Source organism: Fringilla coelebs (assembly GCF_963513975.1).
Source record: "Fringilla coelebs genome assembly, chromosome: 19".
Classification (NCBI taxonomy): domain Eukaryota; kingdom Metazoa; phylum Chordata; class Aves; order Passeriformes; family Fringillidae; genus Fringilla; species Fringilla coelebs.
In genome coordinates this window covers 3,677,599-3,699,399 of record NC_140045.1, presented here as the reverse complement: position 1 = coordinate 3,699,399, position 21,801 = coordinate 3,677,599, and the positions used below count along the sequence as shown (strand labels likewise).

General features: G+C 41.7%; 2 protein-coding genes across 5 annotated transcripts in view; one reads left to right on the top strand and one right to left on the bottom strand.

Annotated features, from left to right (window-relative positions):
- Positions 1-484: 484 nt before the first annotated feature.
- On the top strand, positions 485-21,616 carry CEP95 (centrosomal protein 95). 4 transcript variants are annotated; one of them, XM_084218804.1, is made up of 23 exons: positions 485-862; positions 2,072-2,200; positions 3,164-3,271; positions 4,145-4,255; positions 5,243-5,351; positions 5,841-5,950; positions 6,706-6,810; positions 7,283-7,482; positions 7,890-7,959; positions 8,619-8,662; positions 9,758-9,876; positions 10,192-10,327; positions 10,512-10,626; positions 11,311-11,474; positions 11,750-11,842; positions 12,235-12,385; positions 13,487-13,647; positions 14,071-14,145; positions 14,605-14,757; positions 15,697-15,843; positions 15,933-16,004; positions 16,076-16,259; positions 17,791-21,615. In XM_084218804.1, the coding sequence occupies exons 1-22, from the start codon at positions 745-747 to the stop codon at positions 16,250-16,252; spliced, it is 2,667 nt and encodes an 888-aa protein (XP_084074930.1). In that variant the 5' UTR covers positions 485-744; the 3' UTR covers positions 16,253-16,259; positions 17,791-21,615. The 4 variants fall into 4 exon arrangements, with proteins under 4 accessions (XP_084074930.1, XP_084074929.1, XP_084074928.1 ...); XM_084218803.1 differs by having other exon boundaries at positions 8,574-8,662; positions 17,795-21,615; XM_084218802.1 differs by having other exon boundaries at positions 8,574-8,662; positions 17,791-21,614.
- Positions 21,600-21,801, bottom strand: part of SMURF2 (SMAD specific E3 ubiquitin protein ligase 2) — a 56,827-nt gene continuing 56,625 nt past the window's right edge. Inside the window, exon 19 of the mRNA XM_084218806.1 lies at positions 21,600-21,738. Coding sequence (XP_084074932.1) covers positions 21,639-21,738 — 100 coding nt within the window. The 3' untranslated portion in view covers positions 21,600-21,638. The remainder of the gene's footprint in view (positions 21,739-21,801) is intronic.

The following is a 21,801-nucleotide window of genomic DNA, read 5'->3' as shown; positions in this document are numbered from 1 at the left end:
TAATAATAAAGGGCACCATTTTTGCTTTCAACATGGAAAACCCAGAATTCCTAAGGAGCACGGAATACTGTTGCTCAGAAAGGAAATAAGAGACTTTCACCGTCCAACCTGTCCAATAAACTGCACGCCAGCAGCTAATACAGTAACATTCACTTATAGATCTTATTTTTAATAAAGGTTTTAGCTCTCCTTTCATGCAGAAATGCCTTCGGATTACCCTGTCAAACGTGTATGCTGGCAATTAACACCAACCCCCGGTAATGGACATACCGGCCAGCAAACGTCCCGGGTCACCCGGCAAGGTCAAGTGCTAGAACTTTCCCCCAGGCCGGCCCTGTCCCCACCTATTTTACCGAGGAAGCGCCAACCCCCGCCTCCCGTTCAGGTGACGAAGGCGGAACCTCACGGACAAACCCCCCCCTCCCCGCCGCCATTTTACGCCGCCAGCCGCGCTCGGCGGCCGGAGCGCCCCGGGGCTGGCCTGTGCTGCCCGGGGGCCTCAGCCCGCGGCGCCCTGCGCCGGTGGCGGAACCGGAGCGCCGGGGCGGGGAACGGCGGGGCCGCACCGGGGCCGCTCATCACGTGACCGGGGCTACGGCTCGGCCTTGCGGCACGGGCTCTTTATCTGCTCCCCGCTCCCAATCCAAAGGCAGGCCTGTTCCCAATCCCGTTACAGAGGGGATCGGCCCCACCCCGCTCCCGTAACACCGGCCATGACCGAAAGCGCCGGACACCCCGGCGAGCATGGCCCCGCCCCTTCCTGCAGCGCCTGCCCAATGGGCGCGCAGGCCGCGGTTTAAATGGCGGGGGCGGGCCCGGGCCGGGGTCGTTGGTGCCGCCATGGGCAGCGCTGAGGGCACAGGTAGGGCCGGGCCCGGGGGGCTCCGACCGCGGCTCGCTGGGCTCGGCCCTGCGGGGGCTGCGCTGGGCCGGGTCCCGCTCCCGGAGCAGCGGCCGCTCTGGGGCCCGCAGGGCCGGGGGGCCGAGCCGGAGAGCTTCCTTCTACCTCATCACCCTCCCCCCACTGCTCGCATCGCTGACACAATTTTATTCAGCTCATTACTTATTAATTTATAAAGCTCATCTATTCAGCTCATGTTTATTCACTTATAAAGCTGTCGTTGGTTTTTGTTACGGATTTCTAAGCTCTTTGCGGTAACATTCCCCCATCTCCTCTTTTGTCTTTGTTCCTTTTCTGGCGGCACTTTTACCTTAATAAAGCTACAAATAAACAGTAATTCAAGTGTTCCAAGGCATCGGCCTGAAATGTAGGAGATACTGCTTTAAGCTTTCGTGCATCTGAAACACTAAAATAAAGTGATACCTGAAACTGAAGGAGGAGTAGAGGGATGGAAAAGTAACACTCCTGTGTACAGAAGGCTGAAAACTGTACAAATTAGTTTCTGTTGTAGTAATTCTATACTTTTTCCTCCAAAGGGGACTTAAGCCTTCTCACATAAATTAAAGTTCTTAATGCTTAAATGTTAAAATACGTATCCTTTATTCAGGTCTCAAAGTTTGGGGAAAATCACAGTGTTAATGATCTCATTGTGCTCAACCGAGCACTTGGTGGGACTGCCTCTGTATTCTTCTAATCCTTAATAATTAATTGCAGTAGGATTTACTTTTCATGAGGAGTGTTTTTGTTGGCAGTGATGACATTGCCTAAGACTATTGGAGAACCTGGGTTTGTCAGAGAAGCTCATGTTTTCCAAAAAAAGAACCTGTCATTTCTGATCATTGGTAAATGGTGTATCAAAGCTTGGCTTGGTAAGGCCTTGAAGGTTTGGAATTCCTGGCTATGAGACCGGATGCAGATTTGTTTTACATTACATCAAAAAGAAATATAACCTGCCCAGCCTGTGGGGCTTCAGTGCTTTTCACCTCCCAAGTCCAGTTGGGCTATGATTGCACTTAAACAATATTTTGTATTTTAGATGGATGGATCAGCCTGCTGTGTTTTACTACCTCTGGTGGAGTTAGAGACACAGTGGTTGCCTTTCACTGTAAATAACCACATCTTTATTTCTGTGTCTTTCAGCTCTGACATTAATGTTTTTCTTCTCAACAGATTGGGTTGATGTTGCCAATGATCTTTTAAGGACCTGTCACATAAACCAGCACATAAAGCATCTCTCAGAATGTGGTGCTGGCCTGTTTGTTCGTCTTTATGAGTCAATCTTAGGAGAAAAAGTACCAGGTAGGAATGATAACTGCTAAATCTGGTTTTTATTTTTGTCCTTGTATTTTGTAGCTAAATAAAATTGAAACCTGTAGAACTTCCTACAGATGTAGGGATTTAAAATATTTGCATCCTTCCAAAGACAAAAATAGAACATTGCCATTCTTTAAGAAGGTTTAAGTGATACTGGCCAATTTTATTTTAACTTTGGACTGCTATGAGTGGCAGCTATGAGGATAGCCACCACCAAACTACTGTAAATTAGGCCTTGAAAGCTGTCTGTGGGCATAATACTTTTGAAGGGTGTGAACTGGCTCATTTTATCTTACAGCAGTGTTAACACTGAAGTCTGCTCTCAAAATGCTTGATACTTAGAGTCTGCTAAAGCTGAGCTGTGGTTTAACCCTGCCTTAAACCGACTCCAGTGACAACCACTAAGCAAAGGCTATACAATTAGGCATTTGCTTTGTTTATAAACTGTTATGTGTAGGAAGTGGCAGACTACTGATTGCAGAAGATTTTAAGAGCACTGAGGTAACTGACACCTGTTGACGGTAGAAGTTTTGTTAAATGTAAGCACAGAACTAAAAGTTATGTTGTTCCCAATTAAGCAGAATACATTGTAGTGCAGTTAGTGTGTGACAGGGAAAGAAGAAGCCCTAACACAAACTGCAGTTCCAGTCTGATAATCTGAACTAGGTGTGTGTGCTGGGAGTGGAGGAGGAGAAATGCTTTAGTAATCTGTTCTTGAATTTAATCCTGATAAAACCCTCACATCTTCCAAGGGGTGTTACAAGTTTGTGCTCAGTGTTTATAAAAGCTTTTGTAGGACCATATATGATACCTGGGCTTTTCATCAAGCACCCAAGGTACTGAAAAAGTACTGGCTTGTAAGCAGAAATGAAAGCAGCTTCATTGTTAAGGTACTTGTAACAGGCTATCCATTTAAATAGTCTAAAATCTCTTGCTTATTTTAAATAGATTTCATTGCTACTCCCAGAAGCCAAGAGGATGATGCACATAATGTACAAGCAGTAATAGATTCCCTGGCATTGGATTATTTGCAGGTCAGCTTGTCTCACATCACAGGTAAGTACTTGGTTTAATGAGACAAATGCAGTTGAATATTTGTGGGGTTTGATTTAAGCACTTTAAGAACCAAGTGTTACACAGCTTGCTCTCATGCTTGCATGAAATCTCTTCTTAAGGTAGTAGATGTCACCAGAACACTGACCCATTGCCTTGGACATCAGGTTATACATTGGAACAGCAAGCAGAGAATAAATAAGAGTAAGAAATGTTAAAGTTAACATCCAGCCATGCTTCATCTGGCTGCCAAAGTGTTACCTGAAATCTGTTACTGGCTCAGGCTTGGACACTGTGCATCATAATGTACACTTGGGCACTGGGTTTTAAGACATGACCCTGGAGTTTCAAACTTGTTAGTAGATTTTTTTAAGTTGGTGAGTAGAGTTGAACTGTGTTGTGTTGTCTGTACACAGATAATGGCTTTCCCTGAGTATTCCTGTGTATGGTCTCACACAGCATCATCTGCAAAGAATGAAAGCTGCTTGATAAGAAGTATCTGACTTGGTGCCCGTGCACAGTGGCTGGTGTTTGCAATCCTGCTGCCACTCCATAGACTGCTTCATGCTACAGTTTTATGTATAAGAAAAATATTAAATACCAATTGTCCCTGAAAATATCCCAGAATATTTATTTTGGGAGTGTGTCAGCAGTTACTGTATCAATAAACTTATTAGAACTGAAAAGATGCAAATTTAGAACACTTAAAATATACTTTAAGCTTACCTACATAGTCATAAATACGTGACCAGGTATCTTCTGACCTGACACCTTTACAGGAATTTCCAAGCACCCTTCTACAGAAAATGCCTACTTTTGAGATTTTTTCTTCTGTGAAATACTAATTATTAATATGTGTCATTACATTCTCTTAAGGTGAGAACATTGTGAAAGGAGACAGGGAATCTATCAAAAACCTCCTCGAAATATTTGATGGTTTGTTGGAGTATCTTAGAGAAGTCAGTGAAACATCTTCTCAGACTGGAGGTGAGATGTAAACCCAAAGTATTTCCAATGTAGCAAAGATTTATTTGGGATTTTTTGTTGCTTATAACCTTGACAATAGAGAGAAGAGAAAGACAAAACTGACCCCAGGGGAGGAAAATTTCAGGGGTGGAGCAGAATATTTGCATTCCTCCTTTTCAAAAACAATAATAAAAATAGATAATTTTCCCCCAAACTTATGTAATCTTTCTGCTCCATTCTTGTGGCAGAAACTACTCTAGACAATTCATCCTTTGTTAGTTGCTACTCAGCCTATAAGTAGATGATTCAGGATTAGGATTCAAGGAGGGAAATGTTGGCTTTAATTGGAAGAATGAGGAAATGTCCCTTTTACTTACTAGGAGAGAAGGGGGACAACAGCCTTTCCTGGGAAGGGGCTCTTGGGAGTAGGTCCATAGCAGGGGTTATTTTGGGGAAAATGGGAAGAGAAGCTCCTCAGCCTTGCAGAGGCATCTTACTGCAGGCAGTACTGGTCTTCCTATCTCAGAGCTGGCACTGTCTCACTGCCTGTTGCACTTTGAGTAAGGGGAGAGAGAGCATTTGGTGCCTGAGTTCCTCCTGATCTGGGCCAGAGTGGGCAGAACAAAGAGGACAATGGGGATGTTCAGTGCCTGTACTGCTCTTCCCTTCCCTCAGACTGCCAGCTTCATTACCCACTGGGGGTTAGTGGCTCAAATTTTCTAGCTGTAAGTCCACAGTTTAATTCTTTTGAGGAAGAAGAAAGATTTATTAATAACTGGAACAAGGGGATATGTGGTAGTGGTATAATTTTTCAAAATTTACCATAAAAGTTGCCCCACCTCCCCTACCTCCCCACCTCATGGGGAACATTACATGTCATCATTTTAGATGAAACACTACAATGTTGATATTGCACATAAACTGTTTGGATGATATTGGAAGTAGTACCTGTTAGTTTATAGGTAGAAGTAGTTTTCCTGAAAATAATTACCTCTTGGTTATGAACAGCTGAGATAAATGTGCTGTCCAGTGATGAAGTTCAAATTGCATCTCAAGAGCAGCTGGAAAGCACTGCTGATCCACTTACAGAACATACACTGCTCTCATCAGTTGAAAGGTAAGAACAGTTCTGAATGTTTGCTTAAACATAGTAATTGAACTGTGTAACTGTAGAGAAATTAGCAGGTTTTTTATAGTATAGACACCTACTGATTGCATATGCCAGAAGGAATGTGAGGTGACTCCTCTGGTTGGGCTAAAATTGCATCTGGGACTTCTTTTGTCCTTGAAGAGTTGCTGATTTTGTTTCCCTTAAGTTTACTTTTTATGTGGAATGAAACAACTTGAAAACTTTGATCGGTTTTAAAGATTGTTTCGTTCAGCTGAGTTCAGTGTGTGGTTGTGACTCCTGCTCTGGTTTTAAGCTGAGTTTGTGGTTGTGACTCCTGCTCTGGTTTTAAGCTGAGTTTGTGGTTGTGACTCCTGCTCTGGTTTGCTGAGTGGCAGCAGGGCCGTTCCTGCACGGCTTCTCAGCAGCTCCATCTCCTGGGCTGAACGGGCAGAGGCTGAGAGAGGAAATATTTGATGGCTTTATATTCCCCCCTAGGTCCCAGTCAGAATATTTTATTCTAACTTGTGATACAGATGGCTCAGGATCTACCAGTGAATTAATTAAACTTGGAGATACTGCTTATTCATTTTCCAAGAGAGGGGAAGGTGAGTTTGGGTGAGAAAAAAATTTAAGACTCTTCTCTTGTTAGACTCCTAGGCTTTATTTTTTGTTTCCTTTTAAAAAGTTACTTCTTTCAGATACATACTGTTTTAAATCCTTGTTTAAAAACCCCCAGACAACCCACAATAAGCAAATACATCTAGCTGAAGTTAAAATTTCTGGAAGTAAATATTCCAGGCATTATTTTTCATGACTCCTGCACTAGCTTATTTGGATAAAGGTTTATTGTTTGAGTTCTAATTCAGTTCTACAAAGGCATTTTATCTGGTTCAATAGAATAAGAGAATTCTGAAGACTTTGTTTCATTTGTTGCAGTGTAACATGTATTATTTAAGACTGTAAAAAAATGATTAAGTTCATTCTTAAAGAAGACTTCGTAGGAGTGTGTGCCCCTTCAGAACTTCATGGATGGCTCTGAAAGGAGTAGTGTACAGATGACTTAAATGGAGCTCATTCTTATTTCATATTTTTTATAAGAATACTCCAATTCTTCCTGTTCTTATTGATGATTCATCTCCTCAAGTAGAGGCATAAAGAAATATTGTGAATTATGAACATTTCATTGACTGGAGTTACAAATAAGAATTTAACAGACCTATTTTCAGCTTAGTATGGATTGCTGACCCCAAGCAATGAGCAGACATTAAAATTGTTCAGAGCAAGATGCTTTGTAGATCTTAATTTAATTTTTTTAAGCATCCACTTCTAGAATTTCAGATGCCTGTGCTCTGTCTAGCAGAAAAGGACACGGAGGTAGAAGAATCTGAAAGCACAGAGGCTCTTGCAGCATTGCCCAGACAGTTCTCAGCAAGTGAAAGGGGGACTGTAAATGAAAGGGAAGATGGTGAGTATTGATTGTTCTGACAGCTCATCCACCTGATTTTGATTTAGGGGTGTAGGGAACTAAGGTAGTGTGGAAGAGAGCTTTAGTTGTGAATGGAAACACTTTAGTCATGTTTTAAAATAAATTCTTCTCAGAAAAGCAATATTTTAGTCTCTCAGAGTGGGCAAACTTCCATTATCTGGGGTATTTCTGCTTAGCTAGGATTTGGCTTCAGCTTGGCTGTTTTTAATTTGTATTGTGGTTTCTATTCTTTTCTTTTGTGGTTCAAAACACTAAAAAGTCCTTGTGGAAGATCTTCACATCCAAAATCATGTTCTCAAGGCTGGAAAATGTTACAACACTGTTCTATGCAGTCCAACAAAGGTGGCAGCTCACATTAGCTATGAGACCCTTCCCTTTGTTATGTACAATGCACAAAACCTGCTCTGCTTTCCCAGATAACACTTCAAGTTCTTTGTGTTTGCCTCTTCAGGAGGAATGGAGTCTGTTCATGCTGCTGAACCTCACAAAGGGAGTTTGAGTGTCAGTGCTACCAAACTGGGGGAGCCCATCCAGCAGGCAATTCCTCTGCTGCCCCCGTTCCAGCCCTCGGATCTGGCATGGAGAGATCACCACAGCTCAGACAGACAGGCAGCAGCCCTGGCTTGCAGTCAAGCACTGAACATTCCTACTGTAAGGAAAAACCTACCCTTTGATTATTTCATTTTCTTTTAGTAACCAATACTGCTTTCATTTGAAAACCTCCTAGTTTACTTGCAGAATGGGAGTAGTTGGTCCCTGAAGAACACTTTTGAATGTGTCAGAGTTTATTTCAGTTCCAGGAATTTTGGATTGTGGATTCATTCTTCACTAAGTGTCCAGAGAGGAATTTAGTTTGAGGGGGGTGTTTGTTTTATACATATATACATACACAACTCCACAGTCAATGCCAGAGTTTACGGTATAGTAAACAAAATAATTATAGTGATTTTTATCTATAAAATCAGCATTGATTTCCATTTGCAGATAGACCTAATGTATGAGCTTCCTGTCAGCACTCTCCTGTGAATTTATAGAACCCATCTTGCTTTTTATTTCAGATTGAAAAGTCACTTACCCAAAAATTTAATGATGTTTCTGATGATCTTCCTCTATCCAGAAAAATCCTTGGTGAGAGAAAATTTTGCATCCTCTAGGGTAACTCTTAAGTGTTATAATGTTGCATTTATTTTTACTGGCACCACAAAAAACATTGGTTTGAATCTACTACTGCATTTTTTTAAAATTCAGACACAAGTTCATATTTCTATCTCTGCTTTACAGAGAAACAAAAATAGGTTACTTTTAATCTGATTCCTCTACTGGAGAAAAGTAATCCATGTCCCCAATTCAACTCCTTTCTTAGTTAATCCCGTTAAGATGGGTCTGTACCACAGAAACCTCTTCCAGCAGATAAGTCCCATGGCTGAGCTTATTCTGAGCAGAGAAACATGGACCAAACAAGCCAGTTTCAATTCTAAGAAAAAGCCATTAACTGCTATTGTAAAAAAGGTTTAGAAGCTATTTTTTTTCAGTACTCATTTTCTCTGTTGCCTTGGAAACACTGCTTACCTTTTTTAGTTTCCATAGCATTCCCATGACACTGAACATTGAAGTCTGGAGAAATTACCAAAATGAATGTCACAACTGGGTAACCACAGTTGCTTTGTCATTCTATTCTCTGAATAATTTGGATCCACAGGCCCTGGCTCACATCTTTTTTTCCTTGTTGCCCACATTAATAGGCACAGTGCCATTAACTCACACTTACCTGTCATCTGCTTCTGCAGTGGGAGAAATGCTGGGAGGTGATGCCAAGGACAAAGTGACAAAGGTACATGTTGTATCTTGATTTTTGGAATTTCAATCAGTATGTTTTGATTTCTGCTTAATTTATCTATTGTCTTGTGGCACTTCTGGGCTTATTTCAAACCTGCTTTAGACTTTCCCCAATATACAATCAGTGATGCAGTGTTGTTAGACAGTGATTATGTGCAGTCTGTGAGTCATGTCAGTTCTTAGTTCTTCCTGGAGTTGTTTGCTCCAAATGTACAGAGCCAGCACCCACAGACTTCTATTTATCACAACCAACCAGTCACTGGTTATCTTGCTTTTTAATCAAAAGTGTACAAAGCACAGGAGTACAGTCATGTCCTTTCTCTGAAGTATATCAGCATTCTAAATTAGTAAGAATTTTGGGAGTTTTGTCAAATAAAACTTAGATTTACTAATTTTTAAAGATCCATGAACTGCTTATTATATTATCTCCTTTTATGTTCTTGCATTGTCCTTTGCTTTTTAAAAACTGAATAATGCAAAACTCACAAACTGATCAGCAGTTACCAATCTGTGCCCATAGAAATGTGTCTGTAAAGGAAGTTGCTTTCTCTGGAAACACAATTTTGCCTTCTGCAACCACAAGAGGTAGTCACAGACTTTGCTTGTTCCAATAGTTTAAACAGCTTTTACTTCTACTTTGTCTCTGAAACTCATTTTCCATTGGTGCATTTCCCAGGATGTCCATGCCAGCCCAAGTTCCTCCAGTTTGAATGGAGAAGTTACCAGGCAGAGCTAAACCAGTGCAGCTAAATGGCACAAGGACAGGAGTGTTCTCTTTTGGCTTGCTGTGAACTGCAGCTCAGTCTGTACTAAGGGAAATTCAGCTTATTTCCACTACCTGGCATCAATCCCAGGCTGATTGGGTGGAATGTGGAGATACTCATTACCTTAACCTAACCCTGGTCTGGTTCCATGGTTTAGCTGTGAACTGATCTTCCATATTTTTGCTAGTCCATTTCTTTAAGCATTGATTCTGTAATGCACACTATCTGCAGTCAGTATATATCTATACTCACAGGGTTTGGGATGGTTCTATTACAGCGTCTCTACTCACATGCTCTATAAAACCTTCCTTTACTCCTTTTCCTAGGTGCCTCTGGTATCTGAGTCTTCTATATCCACCTCTTTTGAAGAAAAGCTCTCACTATGTGCTGAACAAGTAACACAAATCCCAAGACCTGAATCTCAGCACTGGCCTAGAACAACAAGGCAAGTTCAGATTTTTGGTACTGAACCACCCTGGCACTTTGATTTCCATGGCCAGCCAGCCCCCTCCTCCATTTTTAAATAAGATCTATCTTTCCTTGGCTGTGTGACAGTGAAAGAATAATTCTCACAGAAAGATTTCCTGTTTCTCCTGACATGTACTCATTTTGTTAAATATGGTTATAGGCATTTACACATTCTGCTTTACTTAATCCTATAAAAACATGCTTAGGCAAAAAGTGAGCTGGAATTGTGTGAGATAATGCTCACTGTCAAGTTTTTAGAACATAAATGACATCTGTCTGTTTTCTGCTTTAGCAAATACGAAGATTCCACCACAGATTCAGTTGAAGATTCACTTTCCCACAGAACAACAAAGGAGAAGGTGCCTAAGCAGCAAGAGTTTCATGAAGCATCAGAAAATCTGTCTCGCAGGCTGAATGAACTACATTTAGTAAGTGCAGTCTCCTCTTTGTTGAGCTGAGCAATGCAGCTTTAGTAATGACAGTGGAGAGAATTAAGAATATCAGTGCAATATGGATGAAAAGGAAATCTGCAACTAACACCTGGCTTTAGTTCATTGCAACTTTAGAACTGTCTGTTGAACCTGAACCCACAAAAAAAAATCTGTCCCTTAGATGTTGAAGAGAGCTTTGGGTGAGCACACAAGAGAAGGGGAGCTGACAGATGAGGACAGCCTGTCCCACCACAGTGACAGTGTCATGGACTATGGCCGAAGGACAGCTGGGAGAGGTGACAATCCTTATGCCAGTATTGGGATGGAAACAAATACAAAAGAAAGCTGCTACACTGAATTACAGTTAGTTACTAAGTTTTGTATTACTAGTTCATTTCTATTTTTTTTTTCTATTTCTATTGCTAGTTCATTTGTTTGATCCAAACAAATGAGCTACAGTAGCAGAATTGCAACCAAGTTTCTGTTTAACACTTAAAAAACCATGGTAAAACTTCGCAAAAAAAAAAAAAAACCAAAACAAGTGAAACACAGCTGTGTGGCTTTGATTTTTTAAGATTTTCTAAGCCTTTTGATGTTGACATTTTTGTAGCGAACTTTCTCACACACTTTCTGTAAATAACTCATTGTTTTGCATTCTTTTATGGAGGAGGAGAAGTATGATGGACTGTTGGTTTGTCCAGTGTCATTGGAGAGGTGCCACTTTTGGAAAACTATAAATGGTGGAGTCAGAAAATAAAACTTCCCTTTTTTCTCTTCACCTTGAGAACAGCAGTGTGTGCTTGTGTTCTTTCGTGTCATACAGTGACACAGCTGCAGTAAAAAGTGTACAGCAGGTAGGGGCAGAGACAGAATACAAGCTCACAGGACGTGTTCTGAAATGAGGGCCTGCTCACAATGCACTTCACTGGGGTTTTTGTCTCAGGTTTGATACTCAGTGAATGCTCTGACATTCCCTACAGACACATCACAGCCAAGGTACCCAGGCAGGCCCCGGTCCCTCTCTCCAGCCTCACCCTTGTCTCAGCACCAGGAACAGAAGCGGAGTGGCAGAGGAACGGGCCAGATAAAGACAATCCGCAGCCACCTGCAGGGAGAGAGGGACCAAAGAACACGAAAAGCAAAGGTAACTTTTGGATTGGACCTTGTGGTACTTCTTACCAACAGTTATACTAGAACCACAAAACCAGAACTTTTATGTAATGGGAGCATCTGGTCTCCTCCAGTAATCATATGCTGTTTTACCTGTAGCCTGCTGAGGAAGAGACTTAGACCCCAAATTTTGCAAAAAAGAGTTTAAAGTGGAAGAAGCTACTTTGACCCATGCAGCAACCAAGTTAACAAGGTGGCTGTATGGACTGATTATTTCCTCTGACAAGTGCTTTTATTTTTCTTTTCTAGCTGGTCACTAAAGCTTATGAAGATGAGCTAAGAATTTTTGAAGCGAGGGAGAAGCAAAGAATTTCCAAGCTCAGAGAAGCTGCCAAGGAAATGGTAAGCGATGCAGTGTTGGGATTGTTGGTTGTGTCTTCTTTGGTTGATGTTTTTTCTTTTTAAATTTGTCTAGATGGTCTGTCCAGACACTTTAGGGAACAAAACCTCCTTAACTTCCAGTGTCATAGTTATAACACTGTACAACTGAAGTAGTGACTTACTAATGTTAAGTGCTGCAGAAGAGCTGAGGTTATGCAATGATGAGATTTCACCTTTATTTGAACCCTGACCTGCATTTTGTAAATTCTGGCCTTCTGGAGAATCCAATGCAATATGTCCAAGTTCTCATTCTAAAGTCTGAAAGACATTTAAGTTCTGATGGCCAAACTGTGTTCTGTCAGTGTTTCACTTCTCATACCTGTTCTCCCATCTGTTTTACATCTGCTCCTAAGGAACAAGAGTACAAAGAAAATGTCTTTCAAGAACCTCCAAAAGTGTCTCAGCGAGTGAAAGTTTATTCTAGAAAAACCACACCTCAGTATCCCAAACACAGCCAGTGGATTCCAAAACGAAGGATCACGAAGCCAAAGCAAGCAGCTCCAAGTAAGAACTGCAAAACTATACTTGGTGGAAAACTGGCATCTTTTGAAAGCATGTGTTGAACTCCAAGAACAAAGGCACCAGTCCAACATATACCAGTCAGCTGTAGCATTTTCCCTTCTCCTGACCTCTATATGTCTGGATTTTTGTTAGGGAAGATAATGCTTTATGTAAATGTAAACCATTAGTGCACAACCAAATTGTGATCCATTTGCTACTTCCTTAAAATCCCTTGGATTATTTTCAGGGCTTTTTTTCCATTGCTGCTACTCCTGTGCTTATTCCACTACAGTCTGAACTCTTCTTTTGTTATTTTTCTGAGCATGTATCAGATTTAAAATTGGGCCTGTGGCTAGAGCTGAGCCAGGTACAGGTCACTGAGCAGGATCTGTCAGGACCCTGCCTCTGTGGTGTTAATGCTGCCACTGGTTCTGCTGAGCAAGTGATGCTCCAAGAAAGCCAAGCTGCAAATCTTGGCCCAGTTTTGGTTACCAGCCCTGTGCATGCCTATGGATAAGATCACCAGATAATCTCCTACCTATCTGGATGTTGCTCAGCTACACTGTCTTATTTTTATTCCAGTTTTTTAAGGCCATATACTTGGTAAATACCCTTTTGTTTCATCTCCCATCATCTTTCCTGCCAGAAAGATCAAAGATGTAATGGATGGGAATGAGCTGGTTGCAAACCAGTTTATTTTGCACCTATTTACTTGACCTGGATCTGTCATTGCCACGGCTGTGCTGGCTTTATTTTAAGTTGCTGCAGCCAGAGAGAGAGAGAAAGAAATCACTGATTAGTGATGGTCATAACTACATGAAGAAAGAAGGGGATACCTGTCTTAGTTGGATGTGGTGGGGGTAGGGAAATGACATCTGAGCTATAAAATCAATTCTTCAGAGAAAACAACAGAAGACTGGGCTTGCTTTCTCTGTTGCTGTACTGGCAGGATGAGATGTCCTGCTGGGTTTAGCTTGACATGGTGACTTTATACAGTGTTCAATGTAAAATATTTCTTGACTTAATGCTGACACTGTCTGGATGAATTTACAACTAAATGTATTCTCCAGGAATTTATTGCTTACCTCTTTCTTTATCTTACAGTGACAATAAGGGACAATGACCTCCTCCTGCAGCTCCTGGAGGAGTTTCCCCACCTGCACATTTCCTCCCGTACGCTGAATAAAATGTGGCATCAGCAGCTTGCACAAACTGAGCACCTCAAGGCACCCTCTGCCAGACCTAGACCAAAACTCCAGAATGAAGTGAGTGTTCTCATTCTTACCTGCTGAATGTCAGCAGAGATGCCCTGACAGGGCACCTGCACCCCACAGCACAGCGTGGAAGGTTGTTCTGGGAGCTTGGTTAAATAGGGATGTACAGATTTACATACATAGGTTCAACTTTTCATCAGCCACTTGAGTCTTGTGGTCCTTTGATACTGGTTTCTTGAGTACTGCCTAGGGTTGCTATTGCTCTTTTAAAAACATTTTGTAGTTTCCACTGCTAGTTCTGAACAGTCTTTTAGTTTAAAAGTGAGTTATGAGATGCAAAAGTTGATTAACTTATACAAGGCAACTCTCAACCCAAACCCCAAAACATAGCAGGGGGGCAATATTTAAACCTGCTACATAGAACAGCTTGTCCTGCAGCCTGATGCAAGTAATGAGCTTTTTTTAAACCTCCAGGTTGAACAAGCCTTGAAGAAACATGAGCTGCTTGCTGCAATTATTAAGAGAGATCAAGATCACAGCAAGAGACTGGTATGTTCTTTGAAGACTATTTGTTACATAATGCAGAGATTTCACATGGAGCTATCTAAAATGCATATTCCCACATCATTAAAGTGGCTTTTTGTCTTATGACAGCTTTATGCCTTTTCAGTAACTGTGGTCTAAAAATGCCACATAATCTGTTTGTTGTGCAGCTACTGGGGTCATGGGAATGGAATATTATTATTATCACACTGCAGTGTTGCTCGAAAAGGGAAGACAAATCCTAAAAAAGTGCAAAGAGGAGAAACTTGAGGTCGTGTTGCAGCTCCTGTGACAGAGACAGGACTTTGCTAGATCAGTGGTGACTAACACCTTACACCTTAACTGCAAAGCTGGGGTGTGGAGCAGGCCCTTAGTACAGGACCCTCATTAACAGCGGTGAACAAAGCTTTGCCTGCAGGGGGATCTGTGGGCAGTTCGGTCTGACAGCTGCTGCTCTCCCTTCAGCAAGAAATCAAGCAGCGCGTCCAGCGGCAGAAGTGGGCTCAGAACAAGGTGACCGAGAGGCGGCAGCAGGTGGCGCGGGCCAGGAAATACTACGAGGATTACCGGGTGCAGCTCCGGGCCAAGCTGCTGCGGGCCAGGACACGCGAGGAGAGGGTGAGCACCGGGGCCTCGCCCTGCAGGGGTGCAGTTCTGAGCCAGGATGAAGTGGTTGATCAGTCAAGGCCACAGATGAAATGGTTCCTGCTCTGGAAATGTGGATCCAGTGCAGGGCAAACCACTGTGAAACAAGAAAGGATGATTTATGGGGCTAAGAGGAGAGAAAGGGTGAAGTGTCAGTGTGGAAAAACAGGGCTGGTAACATGAGAAATTGGGGAAATGAGTTTTCAGAAACAGTAGTATTAAGAAGTTGTTCCTACAGTCACTATCCAAACAAAACAATCTAAATCTTCAGTTAAGGGAACTGATCAAACAGGCAGCCTTGTCATTCAGTTGTGTTTGTAAAACAAAGTGGACTTTGAGATGATCTAGTTAGGGCTGGACATCAGAGTGAGGGAAAGCAAGGAGAGTTATTACATCTCTGCAAGGACAGATACACAGTTGTCACCTTTCAAAATAAAAGATTAGAAGTTTACTGCATAATCCACTGGTAAGGATTTGAGAACTGTTTGCCTCGAGCTGTGAGCTACAGCTGCTAAGTGTTCTTGTGGAGGAATGGAAAGCCTGAGTCCAGGCTGGATTTCCTGCTGCTGGAAAGCTGGATCAAGGTCCTGAAGTCAGACTGCAGAGTACAGGGTGGGTTGTAAATCACAGTGCATGTTCAAAGGCCCTGGCTTGCACAGTTGGGTCATCTGACTAAACTGACCTGAAAAATTACTTTATATCTATCAAAATTTCAGCTAATGAGTAATACAAATCCAGCTCAGCTGTATCTGCACCACCATTCCTAGGTACATAATTGTGCTTTTTCATGGGCTATGGCCTAACCTCATGTAAACATCATTCCATCAGGAGCTAAAGCAGCTGAGAAATGTAAATGAATACTTACAGGTTCCTGGGAAAGTTTCAGGTTTGTTTTTTTTTAATTGCTGGTAGATATTTAAAAACTTATTTGAAGAAGGCTTAGAAATTCAGAAGCAAAGACTGAGGGACCTGAGAGTTTATGCTCAAGAGAAGCGTGATGAGCAACGGAGAGAGCACCAGATTGAGCTGGAGTCTCTGGAGAACTACTACAAAGATCAGGTAAAGCCTCATCTGCAGCAGGCAGATCATATTTTTCCACTTAGAAGTCTTTCTTTAATTAGTTCAACTCACACATGTGTTGTATTTAGTTTTCCATGCTAGCAGAAGCTATATCTCAAGAATTCCAAGAAATCCAAACCAGAGAGAAAGCACAAGCACAAGTAAGTACTCCTAATTTTTTCCAATTGCCTTTTCTTTCTAATGCTGTGGCTAATGTCAGTATTTTCTTTAGATGCTACAAAAATCAAAAAGCGAAGTGAGATCAAAGATGGAGAAGGAAATACAGCAACTGCAGGCAGCAATCATGCACAATGATGATGACACCTTTTTTCAAGAACTAGAGGCAGACAGACTGAGATCCAGACTTCAGATGGCTTCCTTCCAGTACAGCCAAAGCCACTTCTTCTAAGACTTGGGTAAATGTCACTGCAGTCCTCCCTGGCTAAGATGATCAGAGTCTTTGGGAGCTGCTCTAATGGGAAGATGGTGTGAGGCTGTTTTTTTCTCCAAAATATCTGTTCTGTCATTTTGACCTGTCAGGAGTGTAGCTGCTGGGATCTGGGCTGTCCACAGCACTTTTATGATCACCAATAAAATTTCTGAACTACATTTTACCTTCCTAGCAAGGCTGGGGTAATGTTGGGCTCTACCCAGAGGAAGCTGGGATGAAGTCAGAGTGCTTTAGTGAAGTTTTCCTGGTGGAACATTTGGATGCTGAGGCTCCTCTGCATCTGTGCTGGGGCTGTTGCTGCTAAGCCAATCTAACCCCATTAGCCAGAAATCATGGATTGGAAAGCTCACAAAGCACAAGAAGATCTTTGAAAGAACATCAGAGGTTCAGGTTTCCTGTGAAAGGCCAAGTTCGAGAATTCCTGCAATAAACCTGACATAAGTAACTGGGAATTTAAATACATCAAGCAAGGGAAGACTGCTTCTTCCCCTCCTGCTTCAGCTGGGATCACAGGGTTGGTGTTGCTGGCTTGATAAAAATACAAAGGCACATAAAATGCTCTTTCTATGCCACAAATGCACTGGGAAAATAATTTGAAACGGAAAACAATGCAGGTTCTTCTAAAGCTGGACATGATCAGCTCCTGCAAGAGGTGAACCCTGGGAAGGAGCTATGGACAGCATTCCTCATCTTCCATAGGGCCACACTCACAGGTGCAGAGGAGCCTCAGCTCCACACTGACAGAACCAGAGTTAAAGAATGATTAAATATTTCACCAGTCAGCTTTGACCTTACTTCAGGCTGTCAGGTCTGCTTCCAGGCAGAGCAGGAGTGCCAGCAGGCACTGCACCTACTGCAGCATCTTGCAGAGCTATAAACAGTGCAGTGCCCAGCAGGAAATCCAGCCTGCACCAGCCAACACTGGGGAGGTGCCAACACAGAGGGATGAGGACTTGAACTGAGAACAATTACATAAAATCAAGCTGATATTAATGAAGTCCATTACTGATACAGTCTCCTCTGCCTGACAAAAGTGCAACTCTTGATTAGTTTAGAGTAGAAGAGTTCTTGCTTAAAATTGCTGTGAGAGAAGTGAAGTAGGAAGACTGGATTTAACTGCACTGCACATACAATATTTAAAGGTTGCCATGAGGGGGTGTCTCTGATGGAACTGACAACACACAGAGCATTCACACTGATTCACTGAAAAAAGAGCTAAACAGGACAAAAAGCCCCAACATCTGAAGGAGTTTCTTTTACAGATTAAACAAACCAGCCAGCTGCTACAGCCCGAGACACCTCACTGCAAAAATACAGACCCAAAACCCACCAAAATCTCTCCACAAAACCAGAACCACAAAACCCTGACCTATCCAAATCTTTTCAGGGAGTTGCTGTAAGCCTGGATAACTTGAAGCCTTTAAGGAACAATATTTATCACCTAAATTGATGAATTTTAGCAAATCTTTACCAAATTTGCCTTTATTTCCCTCCAGGAAGATGGTGTAGCTTTGCTGAGTTTTGAGAGCAGTCTGTTCATCTGTTCACCAGTGCTGAGATAAAGTCCTTGCCAAGCCATGCCAGTACCTGAGAGCCAGAAGAAAGCCCTGCTGTGTTTGACTAGAACATTCAGCACACTCCTCACTGGAGGTAACAGCATGTAGGAAGTCACCAAGTTTCAAGTATTTTCTCCTGAAACAAAGTCGAGTTACTTAAAAATGACATTGTTCCATTTTAAAGATTTAATTAAGAAAAACTTTAAACTTTTAAAACCATTGATGCTGTGACAGTGCAAACAGCATACAATTTATTGCTCAACTTCTGCATGGGGTACATACATTAAGTACTTAAAAACCATTTTATACAGATTTTTTTTTTTTTTTGTTAAAGCTCATGTAACAGCTGGGTGAAAATACAATGATACCAATGCTAAAACACTCTGTAATAAATACAATGGAAATGATAAACTAAGAACTGTCAGTTTGTGGAGGAGTAATTACAATTGTATAAACTAATTACAACTACAGACAAAGAACTGAGGATGTGCAGAGCCAGGAACCTACTACATAGTGTAAAGTACAACAAATGGCACCTGTTAATGTGTGGTGCTGTTTAAAAAGATGCTACATTGAGCTGGAGGATGGTGCTGTGACAGAGGAGCAGAGCTTGAACTTCCATCAATGCAGCCTTTTAAACACACCAGGAGTTCAGTACACATGTAGTGTTGTGGAACAGGAATTTCAAAACAGCTTGTGTGCTCTGGACTTTAGTACAACACAAAAATTTGGTACAAATAAATCAGTTTAGGGAAACTGAACCTATGTGCAAAAAAAAAAAAAAAAATTAGAATACATACTGTACAAAGCACCATTACAAAACTCTTTACACCGAGAAATTAAATCCTCTGAAACTCAACTGTGAACTGTATATTTGAAATCTACAAAAGTCACTGTTCATAATTAAACATTCATAATGAAAAGCAACAGCATAAAACCATGATGTGACATCTCTCTAAAACAACTAAAGACTGGATAAAGTAAAACCCAGTAAGAGGGACACATTGAAATAAATATTCACATTAATCATGGGGTGAAAGTCCAAGGTTAAAATGCAATATTAGGCTTAGCACCTTTTTGAGGGGAAAGTAGCTGACATGTTCTTGAAACAAAATTTTGGAAAGGAATCAACCCTTTACCACTTTCAGATAAACATCTGACTGGGTGATGAGGTGCTTTAGTTAAAGCTCTCAGTCTTTATGAAGGTAGAAAGGCACTCAAAATACTTGATATATTCATCCTCATCTGTCAGCTATGGAAAGTTCAATGCAGATTTGTCTAGTTTTGCCTATAATATATTAAATTTACAATATCTGTAGCAGTTTAAAAAAATTCTCAATGCCATACCAAAAAGTTTAGTAGAAAAACAGATGTACTGCTAAGGCTGCTGTGAAAATGAATGTAATTATCAGCTGATCTCGGGTCTCTATTCTGCAGAGCTCATCTCCTCCCTCCCCAAAGGTGCTTTTGTGACAGCAAGGTGACCATAACTATGCATTCAATAACTCCACCAGCCAGATTTTCTATTTGCCATGTTCCATGCCCGGGGAGGCTGTGGCCACAGGCTGGGCAAACACAGGGGATAAAACAAAAAAAACCCAAACCCTTAAAAAATCACTTCTGTCAGTTCAATGACACTGGGGTGTGCTGTGAACAGTCCCAAGGCCTTGTCTGAAAAAGCCCTGCAAGAGTCACTGACACCCTCAGAGCTGGCAGGGGCTGGCAGAGGCTCTGGGCAGGGCTGGAGCTGCCCCACCATGGGCAGCACTTCTGGGCAAGGAGCTGCTGAGCTCCCCAGGGCTGCACAGGGGCAGGGGCAGCCTCCCTGCTGCCAGAGTCCCTGACAGCCCCGAGCTGGGGGCCCAGCAGGGATGCAGAAGTGCAGCCCTTCAATAGGAGTGCAAATCCTCTGCAAGAAAAGGCTCTGCTGTGTTTCCAGCCTGGCTGTCACAGCAAGGCTCTTGGCTTTCTGTTTACATCCCTAAGTAGCCTCCTCCTGCAGCCAGCCCAGAAAGGGAAGCAAGTCCCTTGGAACAAACCTGCCAGCAACAGCTGTACAAAAGAAATAATCAAACCAACATGTGGCTTTGGCTCACCAGATTCTCACCACAATTCTATAAAAGTAGTCCCTTGCCCACTATTCTAACACACAACATCCAGTAGTAGTTTACTCACTGTGGCAGTCAGACTTGGCAGAGCAAAATTTAGTTTAAGCTCCACAGAACAGACAGTAAATAGCTGGTTCACTGTGACTTACACTGCAAACATGAACAGCTGGTTACATCCCATCCCTTTAGCATTTTCAATACCTTTGACTTTCTTCTCATTGGCAGTGAAAAAATAGTGCAGATTTGATGATTAATTGTAACCTAAGTTACAAAAACACAACACTGATTGGAAAAAAACCTGCTACTTATTCCAAATATTCTCATGGCTGAGAGGAGAAGGGCACTGTCTCTGAAGCAGCCTGATTTATCCACACACCAAGAGCAGATCAGACAGATCTCAACTGAGAATTTCCAAACTAACATCAAAGTTCAGTTCCCTCTACTGGTAGTGCATTTTATTCCCCTTTGAAGAGATCAACCCATGCTATAAATCATATATATACTTCCATCCCTACAATCAATAAATTATGTGCTCTTACAACCTCATTTCCAAAGCACATTACACATATTTCAGTCAATACACCATTTTTCCTTAGCTGTAACTTAAACCCACATGTCATGAGCAGCTGGACAGAGATTACAACATGTTTTACCTGATAAATCTTTAGCATCAACAAATACAGAATATGATTTGGCTGCATTCAAACAAACTTTGGTTGACTGGACAGGATGGATTCTGGAACAAACTGCTGACAGGCTTCTGCTGGCAAAGCCCATCAGTGCTTCAACAGCTGAAAAATGCAGTGTTTCAATTTAAGGTCAAAAGCAACAAAAAGTACTCTTGACAGACTTGTTAGAAAAATGCTGTTTAAAAAAAAAAAAAAATCAAAACATCTACTGTTCATTAAGAAAGGTTATTCCACATGTAAACACAAGGACTGTACCAAATAGTCTGTGTCACTCACTAGAAATTCTGCTGGAGGAATCTGACAAGTGATATAAATAGGACCCCAAAACGTCATTTTCGGAATTCCTGCTTGAAAAATATAAAAAAAGCCCCTGTGGCAACATTTACCTGGAATTTACATTGCAGAATATAATGGTTTACTATAAGAAAATGCAGTTAACATGTAAGTGGCTTTCATTAAAAAGATTAATGATTCTTTCAGCCAATTTTATGCAAAGTTAGAATAATCCAAAATATTTTTTTTTTCCAAAAATAGCAGGTATAGATGCTGTTCAGTATCATACATTTAAAACAGGCTGAAACGTGACTTGTACCGACTGCTGAAGTTGTGTCTTGGTATCTGAGAATAGAAATCAGGTAGGCAAATATAATAGATTACCTCTTACAAAAATAGTAGTAGTCTTTAAGTATAGAATACTGCTTAACTGTTGAAATGTAGGAAAAGTCAGCATTCTGTATGTTCAAGATATTAGTTTTTAATAGCAGCTGAATGATCCTATGGCAGGAACCACAGAACCTATTTTCTTGAAATAAAAAAATTTAAAAATTAAAAAAAAAAAAAAAATCCAAAAGTTGTCCTTTCCCTCCCAATGTCCTAGTGTAGAAAAGGGAAAGTTTCCTGTATTTCAAGCATTTCTTGAATCTTGGCTGAGGGAAGGAAGGGCTTTCTGGCTGACAGGAGTATAAATAGAGTCTGGGAGAGTGTGGGAGGGTCATTCCACAGCAAAGCCACAGGTCTCCTCGATGGCCGTGAGCAGCTTCTCGTAGAGCTTCTCGTAGCTCTCGTAGGCAGGAATGTCGATCCTGTTGAAGCTGGGGGGAAGCACAGAGGATTCAGCTCTGCAGCCATCACTGCCAGCTCTGCCACACCTCACT

What these genes read in the sequence shown, in the direction of transcription:
- CEP95 (XM_084218803.1), top strand. Translation starts at nt 745, where the DNA reads ATGGCCCCGCCCCTTCCTGCAGCGCCTGCCCAATGGGCGCGCAGGCCG. An exon ending in CTGCTCTCATCAGTTGAAAG is followed by an intron (nt 5,352 to 5,840) that starts GTAAGAACAGTT and finishes ATTCCCCCCTAG; the next exon opens with GTCCCAGTCAGAATATTTTA. An exon ending in TCTATCCAGAAAAATCCTTG is followed by an intron (nt 7,960 to 8,573) that starts GTGAGAGAAAAT and finishes CCACATTAATAG; the next exon opens with GCACAGTGCCATTAACTCAC.